This window comes from Solea solea, chromosome 15 (genome assembly GCF_958295425.1).
Source record: "Solea solea chromosome 15, fSolSol10.1, whole genome shotgun sequence".
Classification (NCBI taxonomy): Eukaryota; Metazoa; Chordata; class Actinopteri; order Pleuronectiformes; family Soleidae; genus Solea; species Solea solea.
Genome location: NC_081148.1, coordinates 20,155,045 through 20,183,012, shown reverse-complemented (window position 1 = coordinate 20,183,012; position 27,968 = coordinate 20,155,045). Strand labels below are relative to the sequence as shown.

Below are 27,968 nucleotides of genomic sequence, written 5' to 3'. Positions count from 1 at the left end.
TGACCGGGTTTCGGCTTTTGAATGAAGCTTTTTAAAAAAGTGGTATTTTAGAAGCCAATACTCTGGACAGAGCACTTTAATTCGCCAGAAGCTGCAAATTGTACATTTGGTTTATTGCTTTTTAGTTTATTACACCATAATATATTTGCCTTATTTTTCCCCCCGCAAAAGCTAGCCATTAATGGTCAAACACAAAATGAAAATACACACACACACAACTTTAATAATAAATCTATTTAATTAAATATGTGTCGCAGCATAAACTTGATTTGCTTTTAAAGCAACTATGCAAAGGTGTCATGTGGACAAACACAAACATGAGAGCAATATTTAAAAAGGACCTGAACAATTAAGAGTGATATTGTGTTGTACACATTTGAAAAAAGAAGGAAACATAGAAACAATTACAAGCATTCAACAGTATCATATACTATGTGTCAATTAAGAATTTGGATTTAGGCTGACATAGGTTTAAGAGAAGATTTTAAATAGACCAAATTCAATAACAATGTAAACAAATTGAGCCAAAATTACATAATACATTTTATGTAATTTATCATTACACTATTAACAGAAAAGTGATTTTTAGTTCAAATCAATCATATAGGCTTTAAATAAAGCAGTAATTCAAAATGTATCATTTCCATCTAAACATACCATGATTTCATTATATGATAAACATGATAAGAAGACAAATGTTTCCTATACTTCAGAGAGGGAGTTACCGCTGCACATACATGGTTGCAAATCCTTGAATTACACTCTTGCAACACACTCCTCGGCCTAAAACAGAGGAAGAGAGGAGATTAAAACCAAGGCAGACAATAATGTCAAATAATTAGTTTCATGTTTACCTTCACTGATTTAACAAAATGGTAATTTAATATAACTCAGCTGTGATCCTGCTTTGTTCAGATTTGCCTTTAAGCCCTCTGTCGTCTGACCTCCTCCTCACCTTCCTGTCTTCACTGGAGTCTTTATTAACCAGGCCTTCATCGCTGGCGGCCTGCAAACTGTCGAAGGTGCCTTGCCTCTCTACCTCCATCTCTGAGGATCTGCCCTCTCTCCGCCGCTTCTTCCAGAATTTCATGATTCCCTCCAGACAAGTAAACTTAGTGTCAGTGGTGCAGGCGAACATACCTATGGGCACTGCCAGCACCATGGCCAAAACTATCACCACTATATGAATCAGTTTTTCCCTCTGTTCCATCTCAGTGATGTCACTTCCTGTGACAAAAACAATACACTGGCCTTGACGTGGTGTCTGACTCTTGAGTGTCACACAGATTTCATATTTGGTGGCAGGCAGCAGATCAGAGACGGAGTAAGAGTGGATGCCGGGGCCGATGTAGATAATTTCCCTCTTGTCTGTATCTGCACGGCCAAAATGGATGGTGAACCAGGTTTCAGCAGGACGCTCCAAGGCGGCGTACCACTCGATAGAGATGCCACGAACTGTCTGTTTGGCAATGCGGATGTCGATGAAGACGTTTTCATTACTAGTTGCAGCAGGCGCAGCACCAGGGAGGTGAGACGAGTGAGGGTCGTCAGGAGATGGAACATCCAGGAAGATACTGACAGAGGAGTTGCCGATGAAGTTGACAGCGGTGCAGGTGAAGATACCGCGGTCAGCTGTGTGGAGGGAGGGAATCACCAGGAGGGATCTGATTGTGTCTTCATCCACTCTCTCCTGAGACTCTACAATGACAAGTGGTTAAATAATGTTATCATTATTATAAAGAACATGTGGGCTTTAACAATAAAACAATATAAAAATAATCCAATGCCAACTAGTAATACACGCAATAGTACACCCTACACTATATGAAAAACTGCTTAATCTGCAATATTTTCCACTAATAATTGTTTTGTTTACCATTTAAATACAACTATAACATTGTCTAATTGTAAGAGCTGCAACTAATAATAATAATAGCAATAGTAAAAGTTATGACCCATTATTTTGACACAAATGGTTGCCAGTTTTGTTTAATCCTCCCAAAGGAGCGTTGTTTATTTTCTGAAACTTTAAAAGAAAGATGCCTTTCACATGACCTCTGACCTGAAAAACAGCTACAACACTATGCATTCCTCAATAATTGATTTTAGAGAAAGGTTTAATAATAGTATTTATAATTGAAATTTAGTGGCTTAAAATGCTGTAGTTGACTATAATAGACTCACATTTTTGTTACCATCCGAAACGGATAAAGATGAAGCTTTAAGACTTTTAAATCACTTTTTTACCAGTTTCTAAGTCAGTTGCCTTTAGTCAAATAACTATTTATTTGTGGACTTATTATTTATTAAGCATTTGTTTAGCTACTCTAGCCATGTCTAGATTCACTGATCTGATCTAAGTCACTGATGTTACAGTATTGGGAGCAACAGCCTGTCTGTCATCAGTTGATGAGCAGCAGGTTATTTACTGAAAGGACGTGGCCTTTTAAAGGTTAAGTCAAGTGACGCAGATGTCTTCTTAATGACACCACGGTTGACATTAGGGAGACTACAACTGGCTATAATCTCCAACACTCTTAATCAACTCTGATGGTGTTGCAGCAGCTTTAGAGACTGAGTGTAGATGGTGACGTGGTGGGCAAATATCCAGATTTAGCCCGATCTCCATCTGATGGAGGGGTTAGAGGGGTCTGCGATTAAAATGTGTCCTTAAGTATCTAATTTACTATAAGATATAAGACTCGGCTGGTGTGTGTGAATGTCACACTCTCACCATGAAATCCTCTGATTATCTTCAGCCCATATGTCCACCACACCGTGGGATCGGGCCTGGCCTTGGCAAGGCAGCACAGTGTGAGGTTTGTGCCCAGGGGCAGGCTGATGTTGGAGGTTGGGCTGCTGACCACAGGCTTCATGCAGGCCTGCAGCTCGACCTCATGGAAGAACTTGCCCACCCTAGAGTCTGGCCCTGAGCAGGTCAAGTAAGAGTTCATGAGGATAATCGGTGGGCTCAGTGACCTGATGAACTCCACGAAGCCCTTCAAGCGGCAGTCACAGAGCCACGAGTTGTTGTGGAGTGCCAACACAACGTTGGACCCAATGCTGGTTGGCTCCTGGTCTCCTTCCACACTCTGAAGCTTCTGATACAGAGGCCAGTTTTGGAAAACCTCCTTCGATATGACGGTAAGCCGATTGAAGGATAAATCTAAGTAAGTGAGACCTGGCAGAAATTTCAACGCATGCTCCGGGAGGACATCAAGCTGGTTGTGCTTCAGGTCCAGGATCTTGAGAGCCGTGGTGTCCTCGAACACTGTCCACGGCAGAGACCGGAGCTTGTTCCCCTGCAGACGGAGCTCGGTCAAGTTCCTCAAACCCTCCAGACCTTTCGAGTTTATGAGCGTGATGTCATTAAAGTTCAACCACAAGTTCTCCAAGGAGGGCGTCTTTGAGAAAGCACCTCTGGGTATTTCAGTGAAGTGGGATTTTTCTATACGTATTTTGGTCATATCATCTGGAAGGTTCTGTGGTATGGTCCCAAAGGCTCCCTCCTCCATACATATGAGGGACCTAAATGATTAAAGGGAAGCAGTAGAAGTGTGAGTGATTGCTGTAGGTGCTTTATCTGTCTCTTTACTGCATTAGAGATTTTTTATTAGCAACAACAATAATAATAGTATAATAAAGCACTTGCACAAAGTGCTTAACGGTGCAAAAAGAAAGCCTCTAACACAATATAGGAACAGTGTAAAACTCAATTAAATAAAGACAACATTCAGTAAAACAAACTGAAATCAATCAGAGATGTAAAACTGAAATCACTAAGTATTATATAAAATCGGATAAATCTAATAAAATCAGAATAGAAGTGTTTTTATGCAAGGCTTAAAATAGGACACTGGCAGGTTAGGGTTGGGTTAGCTGTATTTACTCTAGCAGGTAATTCCAGAGCATTTTAGTGTAAGAATTTTAGTAATTTGGGAATTTTGATGTAAGAATGAAGCAGAAAAACTGGCTTGAATAATTCTACCACATCAATGCCCCATCATATGTTGTTATTTTCATTTAACAATAAATATAATAAATACAATAAATAAATGTGTTTTTTTCTACCTGTCGATGAATGAACAATTTAATTATAAGGCCACTACTTATTACACTTATTACAAGATAAGATAAGATAAGATAAGATGTGAAATCAGGGTCTTACCTCCCATGACGGTCATCTATACAGCTGCACCCACGTAAACATTGAGAAAAACCTCCGTGCACTTTGAAAATAAACACCACTGTTACTAGCAGATAATGAATTATGTCCATAGTCCGCAGAAAATTCCCAAAAGTTGAGGGCTACATTCGTGCTCAATACATATCGAGTGCGGCAGACGAGAGAGAGAGAAGCTTATTACTCCTAATCCCTGCTCACCGTGTTTACTGAGCAAGTGGCATCTAATTCTAATTCTTAGAAGACAAGACACGCAGGGTTGACAGTTGGGACAACGTGTGTGACGCACATTTTTTGTCTGACATACATTCCAATTTGGCATTTTCTCACTTGTGGTTGATGTGGAAAATAAATAGTAATAGTATTGAGAACACTAGTGTTCTCTATTGTGTAAATGTGTTTTCATTGGATATATTTATTCTTTCCTGCTTTATATGAAGTGTTTTTAAAATAGTCTGCAGCCAAAGATACATTTTACAATTAGATTTACTACATTAGACAGTAGACAGTAAATTATTATTATCAGTAGCGTTAATAAAGTCATTGCAAACCACTCAGACAGACCCACTACCTTCATATATTTTATAACACAAAAGAGACACTGATAACCCAGTTTGCTCTTTCTGATCGTATTCCTCAAAATGTACTGTAGTTTGGTGTGTGTTTTTGTTAAATATGGTAATTATATAATGCATATACATACCCATAACCCTGTAAATTACATTATGGGGACATTTTGTTTGTCCCCATAAAGAAGACAGGTCCCCATAATGTGAGTGTGTAAACAGTCCCCACAACATATGGAATACCACAGACAGGGCTGAACAATTCATCATTTTCAAATTGAAATGGATTGTTCTATGCTCTGAGCCATTTACAAAAAAACGCAATAAATATACTGTATGTAAGAAAGAATTCATATCAGTGAATTCTCATTCTTGCATTGAATCACAGTAATTCATATTTCGATGGTATCTCATGATGATTCTCCATCTTGTTTTAAATCGATTACAGCAAATACTGAACTAAAGCTCGACTTAAATATGTCATAATATTAATATGTATATTTAGGTTCATTATTCTTTGAATGTGTTTCAGTTAAAAGGTTGAAAAATAGCACAAAATAAAAAATACACATGAACAAACGCACAACATCGACGACAAGATTTATAACTATAAAAGTTGATTTAACTATATACAAATATCACAGAATTGATAAGACTTACATTTAATGGGGGTAATGATGCCTCTAGGTGGCACAAAACATGTACATGTAGATATTTCAGTATGTGGCTCACGGCTGGGAGTATAAATTCGCTTTACATTTTATTCATCATTTTTGCACCACACTATTTACACTGCGTCATAGTTCCGTCCATTCGGTACTTCTCTCCAGCTCCAGCCTTTTGTCCATTCGCCACTTTGAATGTTGCACCGTGCCTATGTGTATATATCTTCTCTCTGAGAACATATGACAGATATATGCAGAGGCACAGACTTAACTGTGTGTGTAAGTGTACAACGTCCTGTCATGTATTTACAAACCATACAAACAATAGTATCTATAGTATCTACCATTGTGTTCCCTTTAAATCAGATGAGGTTGCAGAGGATTCTTCGCTGGGTCATGTGAGTGAAATGAAACACTAATCAAAGATAATTTGACTTTTTTTCTTTAAAAAAAAACCCCATTATTTTAGACATTAAAGCATGTGTGTCTTTCTACTCTCATTATACTACATCAGTGTGTTTCATTTTAAAACTGGAAAATAAAGTCATTTGAAATATTGAAAGCTGCAGTGCACAGCTTTTTTTGTGATTTGTGTGAAACAATGTCACATTATTTGTACAACGCGTTGTTCATCTGTGTTATTCAAAGCTGACAGAGGGAGTGTTTGTGTGTATACACTGACGCTAAGCATTTATGACAACGACCAGGTTTGTGAGCAGTAGAATGCATGCCTGAAAGCTTTCAGGGGCGGTTCCTTGTGTTTTCAGTCATAAACCAAACTTTAGACATCACGCTTAGGGTTAGGGTACTTGTGCAATTGTGACTGTCTGTCTTAATATAAAAGGAATCACTTCCTGTGTGCAGTAAGGCTGTCACTTTTTTATCCAAAATTTGGATGTCCGCTCAAAACCTGGGTCTTGAACCTTATAGACCCTGTCCAATTATAAAGCATACAGCCTACAAGGGCTTCAGAATGTGTAAAGTAATTACCAAGGTGTGAGGTCCAAAAAATGTAAAAACCTATCTTTGTGGGGACATTTTGTCTGGACCCCATAACCATATAGTGTTTTTTTAGGGTTAAGACCTGGTTTTATGGTTAGAATTGAGTTTAGGTTAGGGTAAGGGTAAGGGTAGGGATAAGGGTTAAGGTTAGGCACTTAGATGTGTGTGTTTGTGGGTGGGTGGGTTGGAGTGAGAGAGAGGAGAGAAATATCCAATATTAAATAGTAAGTCGTCTTATATTCCTGCCGTCATGATTATTGGAAAAAGTGACAGCCCTAGTGTGCAGCACAGGAATGTCGCTGGGTGACACAAGATCCAAACACTGCTATACAGAGAAACATAGAGAGAGTCATGTGGAGCTGATAGGCTTAATCAGCATGGTGTGAACTTATTTAACAATGGTTTGTACATGACGGACGTCTGTCTACGTCTGAAAGCTACGGGCTACCCTTTTTAAATATTCTCTAAACTGATATTTCCATGATTGTGCATCGTGCAAACGTCCTTTGATAGAAGTTGGCTCTCTGCGGCGGTGGAGTTGGTGGTGTAATCCAGCGAGCAGGAACGGGTGGAGGAGAATCCCACGGTGTGGGCGTATGAGAGTGGGTGGGAGGGGGACTGACATCAGCATGTCGCTGAGGGTGAGAGTGTGAATGGTGTTGGGGAAAGGGCTGCGGGTGGAAATGTGGCTGAGGGTGGGATTGATAACGGCTATGCGAGTGGGTGTTGGTGTGTTGACTTGATCGAGGATATGGGTGATTGCGAGGAAGATGGCGCGGAGCAGTAGCTGGAGCTGGAGCGTGATGTCAGCAGAAGTACTCATTAGGTTGTCCTTCTATCTTAGCCGTAGCTTCAGAATCCAGGCTGGAGCGGGCCGAGAGCAGCCTGTTGGACTCCTCTGGGTTCAGTCTGTTCAAATACTCGCCCTCGAGCCCCTTGGCCTTCGTACCAGGTGACAGCGTTTCAAAGGTCACATATGAATCTTGGATGTCCTTGGATTTCTTTCCACAGTACTTCTGAATGCGTCTCTTTAGAGCACCACAGCATACGATGACAGTAAGAGGGACGGCGATGATACAGGCCACTGTGATCACAATCACGTTAATCAGCCTCTGGGTGCCAGTAGCACTCGCTGCTTCATCAGTGGAAAATATTACACACTGCTCCTTCTTGGGGATCAGCCCCTTCACACACACACAAGCAATGTACTTGGTCCTGGGCACCAGCCCTTCGATGGTCACACGGTTCTGTCCAGCGCCAACATTGATCTTTCTCATGTCCCTCTCTCCAAAGACAGCATACAGCACACTGAATGATGTGGTGTTCTTTGCTTTTGGGGCTCTCCAGTTTAGAGAGATAGTATTGTCTGTGTCCCCGACGACCTTCACTGAGCGGACGACCCTGTCCGGGTCCTGCTGCAGTGATGAGGTGTTAGCTGCCAAGTTGCTCAGATTTGTCTTCTCCAGATCCAGCAGAGACTCTGGGTTGGAGGACACGTCTGGGCCCAGTGTGCCTCTGTCAGCCAAGCTGTAAGTGGCTCGTTCAGGCTCAGGTGGAAAGCCAGGATCTAGAACAGGCAGGGAAGAAGGGGTGAAGGTTGGAACCAAGTATCTGGCCACCAGTTTCTCCTGGTAGGCAGCTTTACCCATTTGGTTGGGTTTCTTGACTCTGGCTTTCTTGTCACTACTGGTTTGGTTGCCGTCTGGCTTTGGTGAGTTAGAGATGATGAGAGAAATGACAGCCTCTGCATTCCCCACATAGTTAGTGGCCTTGCAGATGTATTTCCCTGAATCACGGTAGGACACAGCCGGAACACTGAGAATGGACCAGGTGATTCCCTCCTTTGAGGTTTCCTGCTGGACTGTGACAAAAAATAAATGACAACATCACTCAACACTGGTTTTAACAGCAACACTGCAAACATCTTATCTCAATCGTAGAGATCCAGTGTGTAACATTTAGGAGAACTGAAGTTTTTTGAAGTAATAATTCTCTTCTTCTTCCAGTTCCAGCAGGCTGTACACAAAGAGTTGCAATGCTGCCCTCCATAGTCCGAAGTTTTCCGATCTCATATTGAAGTTCTTTAACGGAGATCGACGTTGCCTTTCATTCTCATCTTCATTATTTCCTTGTTCTTCTTCACACAGCTAAGTTTGTATGTACTTTAAGCAAGGTCTTCACTGCCATCTCTCCACCATGTGGTTAAAGGGGAGGCTTACAATGGAAATCAAGACCACCCACATAAACCCGATGCAGGAACCAAAGGGTGTTCAATCCTCTCTGGTATGTGACAATTACAGTGGGTTTCTGGTGTGTTTGGGAAAGGGAAGGTGAGTGAAGGACTCTTTGGTTTGCTGCATTCTGCAGTCTTACCATTAGATGTCACTAATTCTTACACACTGGACCTTTAAACACTGACAGATCCCGACACCCAGAGAGAGGCTCACTCACCTGTTCCATTGAGGGCTCGTCCATCCGCCCTGCGCCATGTTAGGTCTGGTATTGGGACTCCAATGGTCCCACAGCGGAGTAGCACGTTGTTTCCTACGGCGCTCCTGACCCGTGCCACAGCAGTGTGGATGCGTGGAAGCTGACAGCGCCGCAGCTCTGCATCGCTGAACAAAACCCCTGATACGCTCTCCGGAGCCGAACACCGGAGCCTTGTGTCGATGAACGCCACCGAGAGAGTTGGAGACTTCTGGAACTGGACCAGGTCGTAGAGCCGACAGTCACACACCCAGGGGTTGTCATGGAGACCTGAGGGCGAGGGGACACGTGAGGCTACAGGAAGAAAGATGAGCATCCCAGCTGTGTGCAGAGCGATAGAACAACCAGCAGATGGCTGATGTGGATGTTAGGATGCTAATCCTGTAAGAGGATTAACATTTAACTCATAAACTACAATGTGACCATGACTACGGCAATGATGGTGCTGATGATGATGATGGTGGTGGTGGTGGTGGTCTTGTGATCAAGGTCAGGTTTTGCTCTGATTTTACCTGCTTGCCCTCTGAATGTGGAGCTGTGAGGAGTGGTTGAACACAATTGATGAGGAAGATGAAAGTAAATGTTTATCTTTTGTAGTTTCTATTCCAATTCCGTGGAACTCGTTCTCACTTGGAACTTATTTGACCAACCCAGTACCTAACACATTTACATACTGCTTATGTTTTAAGTTTGTTCCAACACAAATATATTACAAAACTGTTATTTAGTATAAAGTTTATTGTAATTAAGTCTTGACTTTCTGTTCATAGCTATACATTTAAAGTGTTGATAAATTTCCCTTAATCCTATTGCAATTATTGTACTAAAAATCGATTCTAAAATATTGTTGACATTTGTGTTGCACTTAAGAAAATAGTTCCGGTCCTGAAACCCTTAAAAAAACCAGTTTATCACCAGACTGACAACCTTTAAAATTACATTTGTATTAAAAGTGCAAAAATGCATTTTTTTTTGTTCCCCTAAATTTGTACAATTTGTTTTGTAACAAAACGTCTGTAAGCACTGCAGGTATATTTTACAATCTATGTTAATGTAAAGTATTTTATAACAGTTTACACAGCTGCTTTATATCCCACAGTGTGTTATTTACTGTCAGTGAGTGCGTAGTAGTCCTTAACTCTTCCATTTCTTGATTTTTTTTCTTCACTGTTTTCCAAAACAAATAACAGCATTTCCCAATACTATTTTACCATCTACTTGTTCCCCAGGTACAAGTATACATTTGAAGTAATTTATTCTTTTCACTTTCTGTCCATCAGCTATTTTTTTTAAATGACAGACATTAACCACAAGCTGGAGGTTGAGATGACTGATGTCTAAATGTCAGGATTCTTCTTACCCAGAATCATTTTGGAGCTCTCTGGTCCCTGCGACGGTTTCACCACCAGCCAGGTGGACAGCACCTCAGCAGGCAGGGTCAGCAGGTTGTTGCTGGACAGATCCAGGTAGGTGAGGTTCTTGATGTGAGTGGTGGCCTCGGCGGGCAGAGAGGTGAGCTGGTTGTTGTGCAAATCGAGGAGTCTGAGGCTGGGCATGTCCACGATAGACTCCCAGGGAAAGGCGGCGAGGACGTTCCCGTCAAGACGAAGCTCCTCCAGGCTGAACAGTCCCCGGAAACTGTCCGGGTTCAAGGCGGACAGGGTGTTGAAAGACATCCACAGGAACTCCAGACTGGAGAGGTAGTTGAAGGCTTCGCTTGGTATCTGCCTGATGGCTGTCTTCTCAATCCGCAGCTTGGACGTGTCAACAGGGAACCCGACAGGCACGAGAGAAATCTCTGGATCATTGCAGATCACGCTCCTGTTAATGACACAAATTAATGTACTTAATTTTCCCATCTGTACTTTTTGATACATAAAAATGTAGACAGAACCTGACATTAAAACCCAAAACACTGTCAAAACAAGGCATTAAAAAAGCAATAATTGCAGTACAAAATGTGCAAAAACTCATTAAATAAATAGAAACTGGACTTGAATCAATCTGAGATTTCTTTCAAGAAATCTAAAAGAACAGTTGTTGCTGTTTCATTTGGTTTTGGAATTTTTAACCAGGATGAATAATAATCTACAGAGATGTGCAAGAGTTAAGTATGAGACAATTGTGTTTGTCTCCAATTAAGCAAGTAAAATTGCAGAAAACGTTGGTGGGAGGGAAAAAAAACATTCCCAAATCCATCCAAACACATGAGTATACATGGAGAGGTTGAAAGTGCCTTTGAGAGATAATCCTGCATTAAATAAAATTGGACAGAGATGCACTCCCTGAATTATCTTTTGTGCACGTGTTGACCTCTGTGCAAATATCTGTCCTCCTGTCAGGACAAGACCTGTCCTTCTGAAAATAAAAGAGAGCGAGACAGATTGCTGCAGCACATCACTGTGCGTTTTGGATATAAAACAACAAACTCCTTACCTGGCCTTGGATCCGTCACTCAAGTTGTGGTAGAAACAGCTGCACTGTGACGGACAGGAGCTCACTGGGGAGACAAGTTCACCTGTGGCCACGCAGAGACCCAGGAGCAGAACGAGGAACATTTTGGCCCACTTTGACGCATACGCGCCTACATGCGCCCAGTTTGCGCCCGCAGACTTGCTTTTCGTCTCTCATTTACAAGAACATCATCCGTATGGCTCTGTCCCACCGCTTCGCTGTCCCATAGTGACCAGACTGCTGTGAGTCCCGAGATAAAAGGGATATGCAAGGATTAGTGAAAGGACAGGCGTTCTTTTCATTTGGATGCATCTCAGCATCCGATAGGCTGCGCAGAAACGTCCCTATTTATTATGACAGAGAGAAAAAAACAAAAACACTTTCGAAATGGTCATAATCCACTATGATGTTTCCATTTTTTTTTCTTTCCCTCAAATGTTTGTTGACTGGAAATCTGTCATGACTGTTAATCTGAGTTTTGCCACACGGTGGCCCCTGCGTCATAACCTGTGGCTCCATCATGATGAGGACTGTGCAGCCCACAGATGTTCAAATGTTGGCTCTTGTTTTGATACTTTAAATCATGCAGCACTTTTCCCACAATAAAAAGGTTAATTGAATTTATTAACTGATCTTGATCATTTTTGAACATTAAACACAAGTAATTAAGTTTTTAAAAGTAAACTTACAGTTATCCATTGTTTTATTCCTACTTATTAGGAATCATTCACCTCATGACATTAAGAGGTGAAACAGTGACGTTGGGGTGTGATAATGCATTTGTAATGATGCTGAATGATATTTGTGCTGACAGGTAATCCATACAGGACTGAGAAACAGAGAAAACAAAGTGCTCAATGTTCAAATAAATGTCATATTTAAAAAAAAAAAAAAAAAATGAGTTGTTGATTCGGTGTAATGAGGAGGCAGATGTGCAATAAAAGGAGTACTTAAAAAGAATGGTAACCTTGTAAGATAAGATCAAATAAAAAAGACAGTTATTTTTTCTATGAATATACAATAAAATATGACGATCATAAAACATAGAACAACTGAAGTGAATTTGCCTTGACATGAAACTGCTAGTTAAAGTAATCTGTAAGTGAACGCTTGCTTGACACAGCAGATTAAAACTGACATTTATATAAATGAAACAAGTTAACCTTCTGTGTTGATAGAACATGCATCATCTAATTTGAGTTTACATGTGTTTTAAAGTTTTAAAATCCTTCTATTTTGATGCTAAAATACACATTTGTGTCCGCCGGATACAAGAAGAAACAACATTATTTCTCAAACAGGTTGTCAAAGGAAAAGAATATAAGGAAAGTGTGTTTCGTCAGTTTCAATGACAAAGACTTGCATTGTTGTTTAGACTCACTGACCAACTTGGACACAGTCCCACACTACTAGGGGGATAAAAACATTTAGATTGTAAAGCTTTGGTTTTGCAATGGAGGTAAATACTACACACGTTATTTGGCAGCTGCCCCAAACACGCTGCAAGTCAGTCAGAGTCACGACTGCTGGTTGGCATTACCAAGTGTGCCGACTGTGCTTTGATGAAATGTCGAAACACAGGCCTCTAATATGTTTGAAGCACTAAGCAGCCAGAACCCACTTTACATCCGAGCCACATTTAACCACAGAGGTTTTACTAGAAGTTGTGTGCTCTACCCTCATTCTGCCTGCATCTTTTTACCACGTATGGTTTGAGGACGATGCAGGTCACTACTGAGGCCCCGTTGAGCAATCATGTTCCCTATGTGTTGAAAAACATATATACATTCCACATCACACTGCAAGTCCTTAATCTCTTTTACTGAAGCCAATAAAGCTGACCTTCTCTACTACATGAATCTGAAAGAAAGGACTTTATATCTACAAAGATGCAATGTCATTGTGAGTGTGCACAGAGTGACGCTGTGGGATAAACCGTGCGCTGTGTTCTGTGCTCAACCGTTACCTGCAGGAAAAAAAGTCATATGTTTTTGCACATGTGCTAATTTCTCTGCATATGGGATTTTTTTTTTAGCCCCTTTATAATCTTGAGTGAGAAAAGATCATACAATAAGTCCTAAACCTGAACTCATGTTGGGGTTGAACAAGGACAAAGGGATTTGGGTTTTTTTTTTACTTACACATCAACAAGACAGACGCATCAAATTCAGTCTTTACATTAAAAACATATAGTGACTATTCATGGCCATATAAATTCTCTGATTGTCATAAAATGTAAGTGTCAACATATAAAGAAAATGATTAATCCAGACAGTTTTTCATTGTCATTTCACTTAAAATAGTTTCACCTACACTTCACAAGATTCCTGATCTCATAATCCCTGGAGTGAGACAGATCTCAGCCACACAATGTCAGGCTTGTTCCCCCCCCCCCTCCCCTCCTCCAGCCCTATGGCATGAAAAGCTGCAAATGATGTTGCAATTGAACCAAAACTAATCCATGCAATGCTGTTGTTATATGTGATGGCGGCAATTTCATATCAAGCACACACTTCAGTCAGCTGAAGAAATGAATATACAAGTCGTTCTTCTGTTGCACTTTTCACCCATATCACCCAGTAAAGCTTCTGTCCGCAGTGTTGTGTCTGCAAAAGTGCAATTTTGTTTTGTCCCTTCATCATTCCAAGCTGATATAAAGAGGTTTTAATCTCCACGGGCCAGCATGTCTGCTTAAACTTTTATTCTCTGCAGGAAACTAAAAAAAAAATAAAAAAAGAGAGAGACTAAATACTAGCACTCACTAGTCGAACTGAGTCATGCCACATGGGTCAGACAAAGGATTAATACTCACATGGATCCTCTGTAGTGCATTCACAATAATCACTTTCTGTAACCACAATCAGTGAATGGACATGAAAACTGGAAAAACATTGCAATAATTCATGTTTAAATAGAGGATAAGCTGCAGAATGTGATGTGCATATATAGGAGGAGTTTAATCTGGAGAAGATAAACCACAAATTATCATTATTCAGCAGCACATTAGAGCAGTAGTTTCATGTGTATTTTTAACCCTGTGTGTGTAGGGAGAACAAAAAGGGTTGAAAAAATGAATGACAATAAATTAATTTCAGACAAACTAAAGGTAGCAAGTTCTATGGAATTGTCTTAAGTTTGTTTGATTTAAGATTGAATGAGTGATGCACTTATGTCATTTCTCAATCAAAACAATTGATTGAACAATCAATTCACAACGATTGAATTGAAGTGTGGGGGTGAACTCATTGAGACGACAAAAAATCGGTCTTTTACTTTGGATAGGCCACCAGGGGGCGACCCTGCTGGTTGCAGGAAGTCTATTTGAATCAAATTCTTTGGGTATATGAATCTACTTTTCAATTGATTTACAACATCAGTGAACATTTTCCTGAGGGGTTCATGTCTTCATCAGCTCTTAAATATGTTACACTACACGTCCGTTCATCGTTCCCAAAGTTCATAATCAGGTCCAACAATGCAAATGTCAGTGTCAGTCACTGCAGACTGATCCCAGCATAACTGGTGGGAAAAAAATGGTCTCTGGGGAAGATTAACAATGGAGATCGTTCACCCCGTCTGACCAAGTTTCGGGTTGTTGGTTTCACCTGAGTAAAGGTGAAACAGAGAGTTGTAGTCTTACTGTTATGGTGTGGGCGTGTCACTGTTGATTCTTTTAGCAGAAGAGCTCAGGACAGGAGCATTGTAGGTGGCTGCTCTGTTGAGTGACAGTTGTCCACATTAACATACTGTAGATGGCTTCCTTCACTCCTCTTTCAGCACACCCAGACTGTGAATATTCTCAATGTCAAAAGAATGTCCCTTTGTCTTTTGGATGTAGGTGGACAGCTGAGTCCTGTCCAGATGAGGTGGCTCTTCTGTGCCATGCCATGCGTTTATGCAGTGGTTGTTTGGTTTCCCCCAATGTAGAGGTCAGGACACTCCTTAATACATGACCCTACATTGTTCTGTTTGTGTCCAGGGATTTTGTCCAATAGGAGCCTGGTAGCAGGTGATGTCTGTACAATCTTGATGCTTCAAACAGAAGTTCTGATTTTCAGACAAAACTTAGCAAGTTAAATGAAGTTGTCCTTGTATAACTTAAGTTTGAATGAAATAAGTGTCACCAATTTAGGTCATTGTATTGTTTTGCATTTTGCATGTCTTGTATTGCATTTTCTGTTTTTCCAGATCAAACAGATGACAAATCAAAAAAAACCCAGTACTACTCAAAAATGCATGAAATGACAGGCTACTGTTTTTGCTTCATTCCTAACGTAGATCTTCCTGTTGCGTGTTCTCATATTCACAGTGAGTGTGCGTATCACTGGTCGTTGGCAGTGGGTGTAGCTGCAGACACCTGTTGTGTCTCCTTAAAGCGACACAGATGCAGCAGTGGAAGCTGCAGCAAACGGCTGCATCCTCACCAGCGCGCAGACACAAAGGCTTCTTGTGTGGACCTCATTGTGAGGGGGGCTTTAGTGCTGCGGCGGGCAAATACGCATTAAGTGTGACTGTTTGTGTGGTTACATTCATTAAGACATTCCTACACGGATTGGGGCGACACGGCGCAGGGGGAAGCTTTACATAATAAAGTGCATGCTTTTTCACGTGAAATGTGCCTTTAAAAGCGGACGCTCTCCACTCACACTGAGGCACAGCGTAAACGAGCGGATAGAGAAGGAGTGAAAAGTCTGCTCCAGCTGCGGCGGCACTTTTCTTTTTTGGTTTCAGGATGGTTTCGTCTTACCCTTTACCGGAGGGCTTCTCCGAGTTTGACGTGTTCTCCTTGGGCTCTTGTCTCCTGGTGGAGGGTGAGTGTGTGCCGTCGTTTGTTTTTGTTGTTTTTTTAGCACTGGATTTGTGCCAAACACGGCGACGGCTGCGCCTGCGGTGCGTAACAAACACTAACCTCTGACAGGTCACCTGCTCTCTGACACTGTTTTTCCCGTGTTAGACTCACTCATTAACATCCACTTTAAGTCATGAAAGACATTATTTAAAGTAACGTGTTTATTTGGAGGGGATTCCGGCATGTAACGCTTCAGCGCGCGCTGATTGTGATGATGATTCCCACTCGTTGTGCTCTCATTCACGTTTATTTGTTATTGTATGATTAACAGTGTATTTCCTCCTCCACCACAGGCATGCTGGGCATCTGTCTCAACGCGCTGACAATAGTCGCTTTCCTCAAAGTGCGGGAGCTGAGGACGCCCAGCAATTTCCTCGTGTTCAGCTTAGCGCTGGCTGATATTGGCATCTCCATGAACGCCACCGTCGCCGCTTTCTCCAGCTTCCTGAGGTGAGTGATGTAACCGCGGCTTCTTTCGTAAGAGACTCGCTTTTGCGCATGTGGCCAAATAAAAGGTCGAGCCAACGTATATACACACACAGTAGAGCTGGAGGTGAGTTATCTAACCCATGGAGCTATGAATCAATAGCTGTGGGAGAATTGTGGATAGGTGGTGGGGGTGGGGGGGGTCAGTGCTCTGCTGAAACCTGTGCCCTGATGAACAGAAGCACGGAGGATTTTCAAGCTCAAGTGATGAAAGATGGTGCACTCACTCTGCACGAGTGCAGGGATTATGCACACAGGAAATAATCTACTGTTATTGTTTTTCCATCTCAATACACAAGTCTGATTCATGCTTGACCGATCATTTCATTCACTTTCAGCTATGTTTGGTTTTGGCAGTGGTGCGCAAGGACGTTTTGCAGACACAGGCTCATGATTATTCCATGCATCCATCCATCCACCAATCTTCTACCACTTTATCCTCCACATTAGGGATGCTGTGTGCAATCTCAGCCGACATAGGGCGAAAGGCAGCGTCACACTCTAGACAGATCACCAGTCCATCACAGGGACACATAGAGACAAACAACCATTCACTCTCACACTCACACACACCTATGGTCAATTTAGAGTGTCTAATTTACCTCATGATTATTCATTCAAGAAATAGATAGAGTGACAAAACCAAAATATTGAGAATTGATTCTACAGGCCAGATTAAAATTAAGATAAATTAGAAAATGTCTTTTAAACAGGGGCCGTACCTGGTCCTAAGGTCTATTTGTGCACACCTATGGGTTTTGGCATAAAACCACTTTTCTCCCATTTCTTTTGCTCTTTGATATACAAGCTTGTTAACACTTACACTCTCTCTCTCTCTCTCTCTCTCTCTCTCTCTCTCCTGTGTCTGCAGATACTGGCCGTACGGTTCAGGTGGATGCCAGACCCACGGTTTCCAGGGCTTCTTGACAGCTCTCGCCAGCATCCACTTTGTTGCCGCCATCGCCTGGGACAGATACCACCAGTACTGCACCAGTGAGTCAACACCTGCTTAGGTCCCTGCACACAAGATAATGAAATGTGACAAAAAAACAAATGGAAACACTCACTCACTCACTCACTCACTCACTCACTCACTCACTCACTCACTCACTCACTCACTCACTCACTCACTCACTCACTCACTCACTCACTCACTCACTCACTCACTCACTCACTCACTCACACTCATTGTCTCCTCGTGGGTTTAAGACCTCTTGATTTTCTAATGACACCAGATGGTCTGCTCTGTTGTTTCTGTAGCAGCCTGTGGCAAATTAAAGTAAATAGTAACTAAATATCACTATAAAAGTAAATTAAACAATAGCTAACGGGAGAATTCTTTGAACACACTCTTCATGTATAAAACTGCTTGCTTTTATTTATCCTTTTATTTAAAGAGAGGTTGAGATTAACAGCTCTTTTACAAGTGAGACTGAGCCAAGAAAATCCGCATGAGAAACTTGTAGAATTAAGTCAGAGAAAGAATCCAAGGCATCTTTTTATTTATTTATCCCTGATTTTCCCAAGAACCTCTTTCTCAAGGGAGACCTGGCCAAGACGGTTAGCAGCACAAATACAACCTTACATTGCAGACCTGTAAAAACAACCAAAGACAATAAACATCCATCCATCCTCCTCCGCTTTATCCTCCACATGAGGGTTGCAGACAGTAAACATAAGCAGCACAAAAAAATATTTCACCTCTTTAAAATTCCTACAGGCAGAAACTGTAACATGTTCTATTGAAGTAGTTACTGCAGTTGTTACATGAGGAATGTTGTGATTCGCTTCTCCTCAGGGACAAAATTGCAGTGGAGCAGTTCTATCACTCTGGCTATATTCATCTGGCTCTTCGCTGCTTTCTGGTCTGCCATGCCCCTCATTGGATGGGGAGAATACGACTATGAGCCACTGAGGACCTGCTGTACCCTGGACTACACCAAGGGAGACAGGTGCTCTCTCACACACACACACACACACACACACAACCACTCTATGCACTAACCCAACAAGATAACATAAGATTTTCTGGGTCATCGTCTTTTCCAAAGAAGAGCCGCTTAATTCAGGTTTTCACAACTTTAACCTGTGCATCTGTATCTCCACAGAAACTACGTGTCCTATGTGATCCCCATGAGCATCTTCAACATGGTCATCCAGGTGTTTGTTGTCATGTCCTCCTACCAGTCCATTGCAGAGAAATTCAAGAAGACTGGAAACCCCAGGGTAAGCACGAAGGATTTCCCACAAATTCCACAATTCAAACAAAGAAAACAAAGTGAAGCGAAATGTGTTACAGTGCAACTCATCTAAAGACGGTCAAAGACTTTCATCCCATCTGTGTGGGAAAAGCTTTCTCACATGGTCCTCGTTCCGAGTAACAAAACAGTGAGTGAATGGAGGCGTGCAGGCTCTACACAGTATATAGGTCATTGCTGCAGGGGAAAGACCCAAGAATTTCAGTGGGAAATGCGGACAGTATCGCTGCTGGTGTCCGGCGAGAGGAACAATGCATCTGTTAATAGAGAGTTCAGTCGCGGACGTCCTCATTGGCTCGGTCAGGTTGTGCCTCACTTTGTGTTGCATAACACGATTACTCACAGTCATATGAGCTGGCTTTTCATGTCAAAGACAAAACAGTCTAATTATGTCATGATCTTAGAGTGACAATATCACTCACTTAACACGCATTCCATAAATCATCGTCAGTATGAGACCTCTTTATGTCATGTTAGGACTCAATCTGATCAAACCTTCAGGAAGAGAGAAAATCCCAAAGTTTTCCAAATATCTCGCATATGTTGGGGAAAATGTGAATAAACTAATGCTCAACACATATTTCTGCAGCCACAGAGTTCTAAAATTGGAAATCATATTTAGTGTAACCCAAACCTTACAGTCACTGGATTTAAAGGTCCGGTGTGTAAGATTTAGTGACATCTAATGGTGAGACTGCAGATTGCAACAAATGGGAGGACAAAAGGGAAGGGTGGTCCTCTCTGCCATTGTCTCTTTGTTTTTCATCAGTTAAGGCATCTGATTAATGTCACAGATGCAGTTTAACATTGTTTGTGTCGTAAACCTGAAAATGTGAAACACATACAAATAAAATATGAGAATAAACAAATCCTAAATGTTTCACACTGGACCTTTAATAGAAAAGTTGGAACAGATTCAATTCCTTTTTATGGGAATGGACAGTACTGGACATAAAGGAGTTACACTTTGCAGCCTCTGACCCTGAATAATGTCTACTTTGACCCCCGACAGCCTGCTGCCTCTTCTCACTCACTGTTTTTGATGTGAGCTGAATTATCTCAGCGCAGATACCGTTTTTATCCCAGGCTTGTGATTTGCCTCCAAGCTAAGGAAAAAACAAACCTCATGACACAAGGAATTTTGTCTCCTTTCCTTTTTATGGCTGCTAATCATTTTTGTCCTGACCCCTCCTCTTTTTTTCTTTTCATTCCTTTCCTCTTTAATCCCTCCTGCTTTACGTCTCTCTCTCTCTCTCTCTCTCTCTGTCTATACGCTCATCTCTGTAGTTCAACCCCAACGCTCCTCTGAAGACTCTGCTGTTCTGCTGGGTCCCTTACGGCATTGTGTCTTTCTACGCCATCGTGGAGAATGCCACTCTGGTCTCCCCTAAGCTCAGGATGGTAAGGACAACCAATAAGAGCATGAGCACACTTTTCTCTCCAACATAATCCCACTGTAACTCAAACACATTCATGTATATAATCTGAAACACAGCTCATTTACTGTCAGCTGCTGATGGATAAAAATAAATCTGGCGTAGACGTAAAAAGTTACAGTGACAGTAATGTAAAATAGGGCTGTTACCTTTTCCAAAAATCATGCTCTAATGAACACTGTGACATGTTATTACGTTGAAGATATTAGTATAAATACCCCCCCACACACACACACACACATGCAGGTTTGTGCAGCTATTCTTCATAGAACACTGCACCGACTTCCATTCATTTGAAAACCTAAATAAAGTTAATACCTCAACACTCTTTTCGATGCATGTTAAAAGTCCAATTTTAGCTGGACTAAGACAATAATTTGGTTTTCTTAACGTTATGTTAGTCCGACTCAAATCGAGCTGGTCTTAGTTGGACTAACGTACCAGGATAATGTGATTCATAGTCCGATTACTCCTGCATGTATATGCTTAGTCGGACTGGAGTTGGACTTGTCGTTCTGCGCATGCACCAAATTTCTACTTCAAGTAGAAGGAGACGACGTATAAACTGTAGTAGTGTTGCCGTCTTTCTTTAGACGACGCAGCAACAAAAAGAGCTGTGCTCCATTTAATTTGTATCACGATTAATATGTAGAGCAGGTACAAAACATACTGAACTACAGCACCGTCCATCTCACCATTCACTGTTTGTCTTTCTGTGACATAAAAGGTCAACAGGAAACGGATTTTTCTCCTCCCCATGTAGACTCAGACTCAACAAATTGTCCTATTGCCTGTCTTAGTCAGACTACAGCCTTAGCTTGATTAAATTGTACATGTAATTGTGCACATATAGTAAGTCTTAAATGTTAGCTTAACCAGTCCCTTTAGAAATGAAGTTCTGCCTCATTAGGACAAGGTTTTGGTCTCCATGAGGACTTCCAGTCCTGACAAGGTCAGTGCTAATACCAGAAATAGTCTTAAAGAGGTGACAAATACAAGCTCATACACACACAAAAGTGACAAAAGCACTGAGACCGCAGATCTGTTTGTTAATTTGCCATCTATGGAGTAGAACCAGAATAAGAACCAAATAATCCACACTTCACTCCACGTGGTGCTTTGTTGTTGTTGTGATTGTTTGTGCAGGAGTTTCGTTTAGCATGTTTGTCATCTTCTTATCTGATGAGCAAAGAGAGGCATGGATTACTTCAAACAGTCTGATGTGATTCTAGGCTGTATATTGTGAAATTACCCCCAACTTTGAATGGATATCCATATTTCAGACAAATAAAAGTGATAGCTCTCATTGATGACTGAGATGATACCTGATGATGCTCTTCATCTTTTTACTGACACTGACCTATGTGTGTTTCACACCTCTCTGCAGATTGCCCCTATCCTAGCTAAGACAGCGCCAACCTTGGATGCCCTGCTGTACTCGTTGGGAAATGAGAACTACAGAGGAGGCATCTGGCAGTTACTCACTGGGGAAAAGATTGATGTGCCTCAAATTGAGAACAAGTCCAAATAAACTGAGCATGCTATAATCACACACATTCACTGTCTTGGTGGTTTCTCACAGGTACTTGATGTAGATGTGTCCGTTTGATTGTTTGTGAGTGTGCATGTGTGCACATGTTGTGTCTTGAACAGTGGTGGCCATTGTCCCTTACCCACATCTGTGCTGGATTTGTTGTTCCTTGTTTCTACTTTGGGATTCTTGAAGGCTTTTGTCAACAGAATGTGAATTGGCAAATTATAGAAGATGTTAAATTTATTTGAAGAGTTGTTTAGTCAACCACACGGTCAGTTAACACATTCATTTAATGTTGCATTTACAGCCTAGATGCACTTCTAGGCTGTATGCACACTACTACTACTAACTAGTGGATGACTTTCATTTTAAGTTCAACAAAATACTTTTTCTGTGCCATACAAACTGTCCTACAAAGACAAAAATGGCAATATAGTTCACAGCTAATGTTACATTCAATTAGTAACACCCTTATTTATCATTTTACGATGCTAAAATCTCCTTTGCAAACAACCATTTAAACATTCTTTTTTGTGTAAGTCGCTCGTCTCTATCCTGTGTGTCCTCACGGCTGACAGGAGCACTGATGTCTTCACAAATTTGGGATGTCTCAAGAAGTGTCCTCCCTTCGTGTGTCACACAGTCAGTAAAATGTGAAAGTCTGTGCATGCCACTGAAGTCTGCTAATAGCTCTGTGAAGTCACGATCCAGAGGAGAACCACGCTAATCCACTAAAACAAGAGGAGCATTCTTCCGTACACAGCCCCCACGACAAGTTAGAGATTAGTTGTTGGCCGCAGATTAAGTGGACATGCTTCTCGCTTACAGATTTGCATATGAATAAAGACAGAGTTGTAACTGACATAGAAATGTTCCACTTCCAGTTTGTTTGGACCATTTAATTTACCTCTTTTCTGTATGAATATAATCTTTACAAAGTTTCTCAAAGAAACGGCATAACTTTAACAAACGGGTTATCATTATAATCAATAGTCTTACAGTAGGTCTCAAAGAGGTTATCTTTGTGAGATTACTATTGTGGCATTGTTTTAATCATGCATGTGTTATATTGAGTATAGCACAGAATCAAGAATGTAATTCATATAAAAATACATGATCAGACTTCACATTGCATTTAACAATTCATTTTTTACAAATACTGTTGATTCCAAAATCTACTTTTTAACCTAATTCAGTTTCTCTAAAGTGCTTGCACATTATCTATATATTATATCACAATGTAAATCCCCCACGGCATAAATGTAGATGGTATCATAAGTGTGAATTTATTTTTAAGTGACTTTAATTATCCCAAACTGTGTCATGAATTTATGAATTGAAAATTATCCTGTTTGAAATTTCTGTAAACTTGTATTTCCATTTAATTAATTGTTATTGTTTGAAAAGATTTTGTTTTTGTGGAATTATTTGCTGTTTATATCTGCAAAGTGATCGACCTGTAGGTGATCCAGTCATTTTGGAAAAATTAATAAAGAAGCAAAAAAAAGAAACTGTCAAAATACCTCATCTTTTTGCCCTTTCTGTCTTCTGTCTACTAAAATAATAATACTGATGCTAAAAAATTGCATTAGCTTTCAAGTGGATTAGATTAGTTTGATAGTCTTGAATTTATTACTACAAAAATATAATGAAATAAACAAATTTACTAACAGAGATTAGACTAACAGCAATTTCTCCCCCACTGAATGTGCGTCAGCGTAATCAAAGAGAAGTAGACGCTCAACCAGTGAGAAGAAGATAACACCCAGAGGTTGAAGCAAACAATAAAAGCCCCCAGTTGGGATTAGTAAAGAGATTAATTGTTGACAGCCTGTGTCAGACTGTTGCATAATTATGTGGTAATGACATATGTACAGTGGACAAATTCAGCCCCACATTGTCATCGACTGTACGCTGCTTTTACCGTTATCTAGCCCGGCTAATTCACTCATCTGCAGGGAAAAAAACGTTGAGGATTATACTTTTCTGATGTCATGAAAAGTATTAGGAATAAGGATTAATTCCCATGCATAAATCCTGCAGAGATTATCTCATTTATAATAAATTCAAAACTTCCACCAGAACCTTTTATGACGTAAATAACCAAAGTCCCCAAAGACGTATTATGGATGAATGGACATGTGGAGACGTCATCTGGTGGAAAGAGTTACTTTGGACCTGCTCCCTATAAATAAACTGCTGCAGGACAACTAAAAATACAATAATTCATTCCTACATGGCAAAGATAAACATCTATTTTGGCTTCTGTTAAATGTTCTCTACACAGTGAGTTAGCACATGGACACTGACTGTAGACTGAATAATTCAATGACATTAAAAACTGAAAACTGATGCACCTGAATCATTAGAGGCCAGATACGACTTTGCGATGACTAAAAGTATGTTTCCTCATTCATTAAATGCTAATATTGACATGACATGTTTCGTGTTCACAGAACATTTAAACTGCATTAGGAAAAGATTCATGAGTAAAGTTTTATGTTTTATTATCCGAACGGTAGTAAGACTGCATAAATCTGGGATGTTTCTTGAGAGTTGCTAAAAAAGACCAAAGAAAAATCAATAAGAGATGAAGAATGCAAATGTTGACAGGAAGTTAAATGAAGTTCAAATAATTACTTTGACACACCCCCTTACTGCAAGCTACAACCCCCCCATCATATGCCCTTCCTAGCTCCACCCTGATTGGACTAAACCATTGCATGAGGTAAAGGGAGGTAACATTAAACACAGAGAACTCAATACTTTGACTCCTACAAGAAAATGTGTAAAATATCAGGGTAAATATTCATCTATACTATCAAAAATAAACATTGCCTATTGAAAAACATGATTCCACTTCTTGTCTTGGTATTTAATGAGCCTGACAACAGGCTCAGCTAAAGAGACACAGGTGGATTCAAGTGGGTGAAAAGGTAGGAGGGAACCTTTTCACATTGGTCTAGCAATTATGTTTTGAAACGGGCTTTTTGAAAAGGTTACACCAGGGTTAGGGTTAGGGTTAATTCACCAAAGTGAATTCTTTAATGACAGACACTGGTATAGTCAAATTAGATTAAGATGGAGTGAGAGATAAAGCGACTCTAATTAGTATTATAATTGAATTTTGTTGTTGTTATTTGTTGCATCTTCTACCCACTCCGGTCAAATCACATACCCTGGATTATACAGTAGAACAGTATTTCTGATTTTACCACCACAGGAAGCTCGCACCCCTACCTACATACCACAGTTTGAGAGGTGTGGACCTGATGAATATATCCAAAACTCAAAAAATGAACAACAATCACACACAGAAAAAGCATGTGACTATTTACATTTGACCCTGTGGTCAAATCCTCAACATTATAAACAGGCTTGATTCATGTGCACAAATGACGCGTTGTCACTCCCTTTTTTCATCACACACAGAAACACTTTCCATAAACAAACCTTTTCTAAAACCCTGCCTGTGTCACACACTCACTCCTTTGTTGAACGGTGAACAGTGTGATCACACTCGGGTCACGTCTCCTCCTCCCTTTCCCTCTTTTGGTAAATTTAGATGGTGAATTTAACACCTCGGCGGAATGTCAGGTCAACGATAGTTTACTTCACTCACATCTGGTGATCGTTGCTGTCAGATGTGAAGCAGATGACGTAACCACACACACACACACACACACACACACACACACACTTAGCCACAGGACAATCAGTGGTAAAGCTGAACACAGCTGCTCTTCTAATCAATTCATTGAACATGAGGAATCACACTGTTTTGTGCTCAGTGTGGCCGACGTGAAACAAACACTTTAGACAACAGGCTAAAGAACACATTCAGTCTTTAGATTGGACAACAACAGACTTCACTCCTAACATCCTAACCTTACACATGTGGGAAAAAAACATATTTGTTTTAAAGAAACACTATTTTTTTTGTTACAGGATTAGTGGTTCAGTGTAATCTGGATTACAGTGCAGCTGCTCTTTAGAAATCACTGCTTTCCCTTTTATCAGTACAGTGTGGACAGTGAACAGCACTGTGACCACTTCACACTTATTTATTTACATCGTTACAAAGACACAGAGGCACCACATTGTGCGTCACTGTGGTGACGATCACCATCTCCGTCGTCATGACTACAATATTACGTGGAATGTGAGCCTTTTCTTTTCTGATTGATTGTTAATCTCACTTCAATATAAAACAATTGTATGATTAGATTTGAGAGTTGAGACAGTTTTTCTTAAACGGTGAAATTGTAGCATTTCAATAACAAAACAACTCAGTCAGCATTGCTGTGCTGTGATTAAATAATCTGATCTGACACATGTTTCTTTTAATCCAATCACATAATAAAAGGGTTATGTGTTATGTCATCAATTGAAAAGTCTTATTTCAAACGCGGCACCAACTAACATAATGGAAATAATGTGACAGGTTTTTTACTTATATGATGATATTTTATAAGACATCTGTGTGAATACAGAACTCACTCCAAGGGACTGGAGAATTTATTTTGGGTTGCCAAATTAAAATTTCAGAAGGTTTTCCGACATTTGCTTATTATTATTTAATAAACTACACGTAAATGATCAAACATAACTACTTAAAATCATATTACCTGTTACTAAAAGGGCATTAATGTTGGAATGTACACAAACTGCTCATTGGGTCGGCCACAGTTTGTCATCTTTGAAAAGTGGGTCCCCATATAAAACGTTTAGGAAACAGTGGTTAATAGTATTTTTAACAGTTAAATGGTTTACTCTTGATGGAAAGACGATAAAACTTTATTGCTTTAATAACTCATTTATTTGTCGGATGACTACATTGGTTCCTTTTGCGTGTGTGTAATTATTTTAAACACCACATGTCAACCTCAGCTCACAATCACTGCTTTTACTCTGCACTGGTGTCAGTTCTCCACTCGTATTGATGTATTTATTTTAGGAGTGGACGTCAGTGTGTCCCCAACTGCTGTAGATTACAAGTGGAATGTGAACTTTGTAAATGCGATAATAGAGGAATTTACTTTACTTTAAAAGAATCGGCCTTTTCTCCTGCGGTGGTTTAACTTCAGTCCAATCCATTCCTCTCCATTCATTCATCTTCTACCACTTTATCCACCACATGAGGGTCACTGGTGCGAAACCCTGCTGACATAGAGTGAAACACAGGGTCACAGGGCCACATATTGAACAACATCATAAAAACATAACAACCATCCACTCTCACACTCACAACTATGGTCAATTTATGGTCACAACTAGTGTCCAATTTGCCTAATCCTGGAAATATGCATGTTTTTGCACTGGGAGGAAACCCGGAGGAAAAAAATTAGTTTAAAATATTTTAAAAATCAAACATTCTATTAAAAAAATAACATTATTTATTTAACTGTGACCCTAATATGTTTCTGTATCAGAAAGAATGCCATTTTAAAATGTTCTAAACAGAGAATTCAAGCAAAAACAAGTACAGTAGAAGCAAAAACAAAAGCACAAGTGTTGTTACTATAAAATCACCTCTGGGTCCCCAGATGTCTGGAGCCGGCCCACATACAGCATGTCTCTGTGGCGCAATCTGGTTAGCGCGTTCGGCTGTTAACCGAAAGGTTGGTGGTTCAAGCCCACCCAGGGACGGGAGTTTAATTCAGCTTTTCTCTGTTGTGAAGCTAATTATGGAAATGTCAGCGATAAATAAAGGTGCAAGTGGAATTTCATCGTGTCTCACAGTCATAAATTGTCCCCCTTTCCATTGTGTGACACTGGCAACAACAACCAGCTTCTTAGGGCCAGGCGGCCACTAGTGGCCCCCCAAAACTTTATGGTCACAGTGGTAAGAACAATAATAGTAAATCTTTATCTCGAATTCTCACTTTTTGTAGAGATGTGAAATCAGCGTTTATATAGTTTAATGTTGGAAAGCAGGACGTCTGAGGAAAAAAAGGCCAATAATTCAATAAATGTATTCATTATTTTATTTAACTGTGACCTGTAAAAGAGTGTTTCAGACTGTGGCGATCTCTGGTGATATAACAT

General features: G+C 40.4%; 3 protein-coding genes and 1 non-coding gene across 5 annotated transcripts; 2 read left to right on the top strand and 2 right to left on the bottom strand.

Annotated features, from left to right (window-relative positions):
• Positions 1-475: 475 nt before the first annotated feature.
• lrit2 (leucine-rich repeat, immunoglobulin-like and transmembrane domains 2) lies at positions 476-4,349 on the bottom strand. 2 transcript variants are annotated; one of them, XM_058651932.1, is made up of 4 exons: positions 4,169-4,349; positions 2,735-3,528; positions 956-1,698; positions 476-783 (listed from the first exon to the last, which is right to left on the bottom strand). In XM_058651932.1, exons 1-4 carry the CDS (start codon positions 4,276-4,278, stop codon positions 757-759), a joined length of 1,674 nt encoding a protein of 557 aa, XP_058507915.1. In that variant the 5' UTR covers positions 4,279-4,349; the 3' UTR covers positions 476-756. The 2 variants fall into 2 exon arrangements, with proteins under 2 accessions (XP_058507915.1, XP_058507914.1); XM_058651931.1 differs by having other exon boundaries at positions 476-1,698.
• A 1,162-nt stretch (positions 4,350-5,511) lies between these two features.
• On the bottom strand, positions 5,512-11,647 carry lrit1a (leucine-rich repeat, immunoglobulin-like and transmembrane domains 1a). The gene is made up of 4 exons (XM_058651890.1): positions 11,340-11,647; positions 10,264-10,724; positions 8,868-9,173; positions 5,512-8,277 (listed from the first exon to the last, which is right to left on the bottom strand). The coding sequence occupies exons 1-4, from the start codon at positions 11,459-11,461 to the stop codon at positions 7,223-7,225; spliced, it is 1,944 nt and encodes a 647-aa protein (XP_058507873.1). The 5' UTR covers positions 11,462-11,647; the 3' UTR covers positions 5,512-7,222.
• Positions 11,648-15,761: 4,114 nt separating this feature from the next.
• Positions 15,762-21,942, top strand: rgra (retinal G protein coupled receptor a). Its single transcript, XM_058652439.1, has 7 exons — positions 15,762-16,168; positions 16,500-16,656; positions 17,564-17,685; positions 18,491-18,644; positions 18,801-18,918; positions 20,238-20,351; positions 21,774-21,942. Exons 1-7 carry the CDS (start codon positions 16,090-16,092, stop codon positions 21,915-21,917), a joined length of 888 nt encoding a protein of 295 aa, XP_058508422.1. The 5' UTR covers positions 15,762-16,089; the 3' UTR covers positions 21,918-21,942.
• Positions 21,943-27,494: 5,552 nt separating this feature from the next.
• trnan-guu (transfer RNA asparagine (anticodon GUU)) lies at positions 27,495-27,569 on the top strand. Its single transcript has one exon. It is a non-coding gene; the product is annotated as a tRNA-Asn (tRNA).
• The last annotated feature ends 399 nt before the right edge of the window (positions 27,570-27,968 follow it).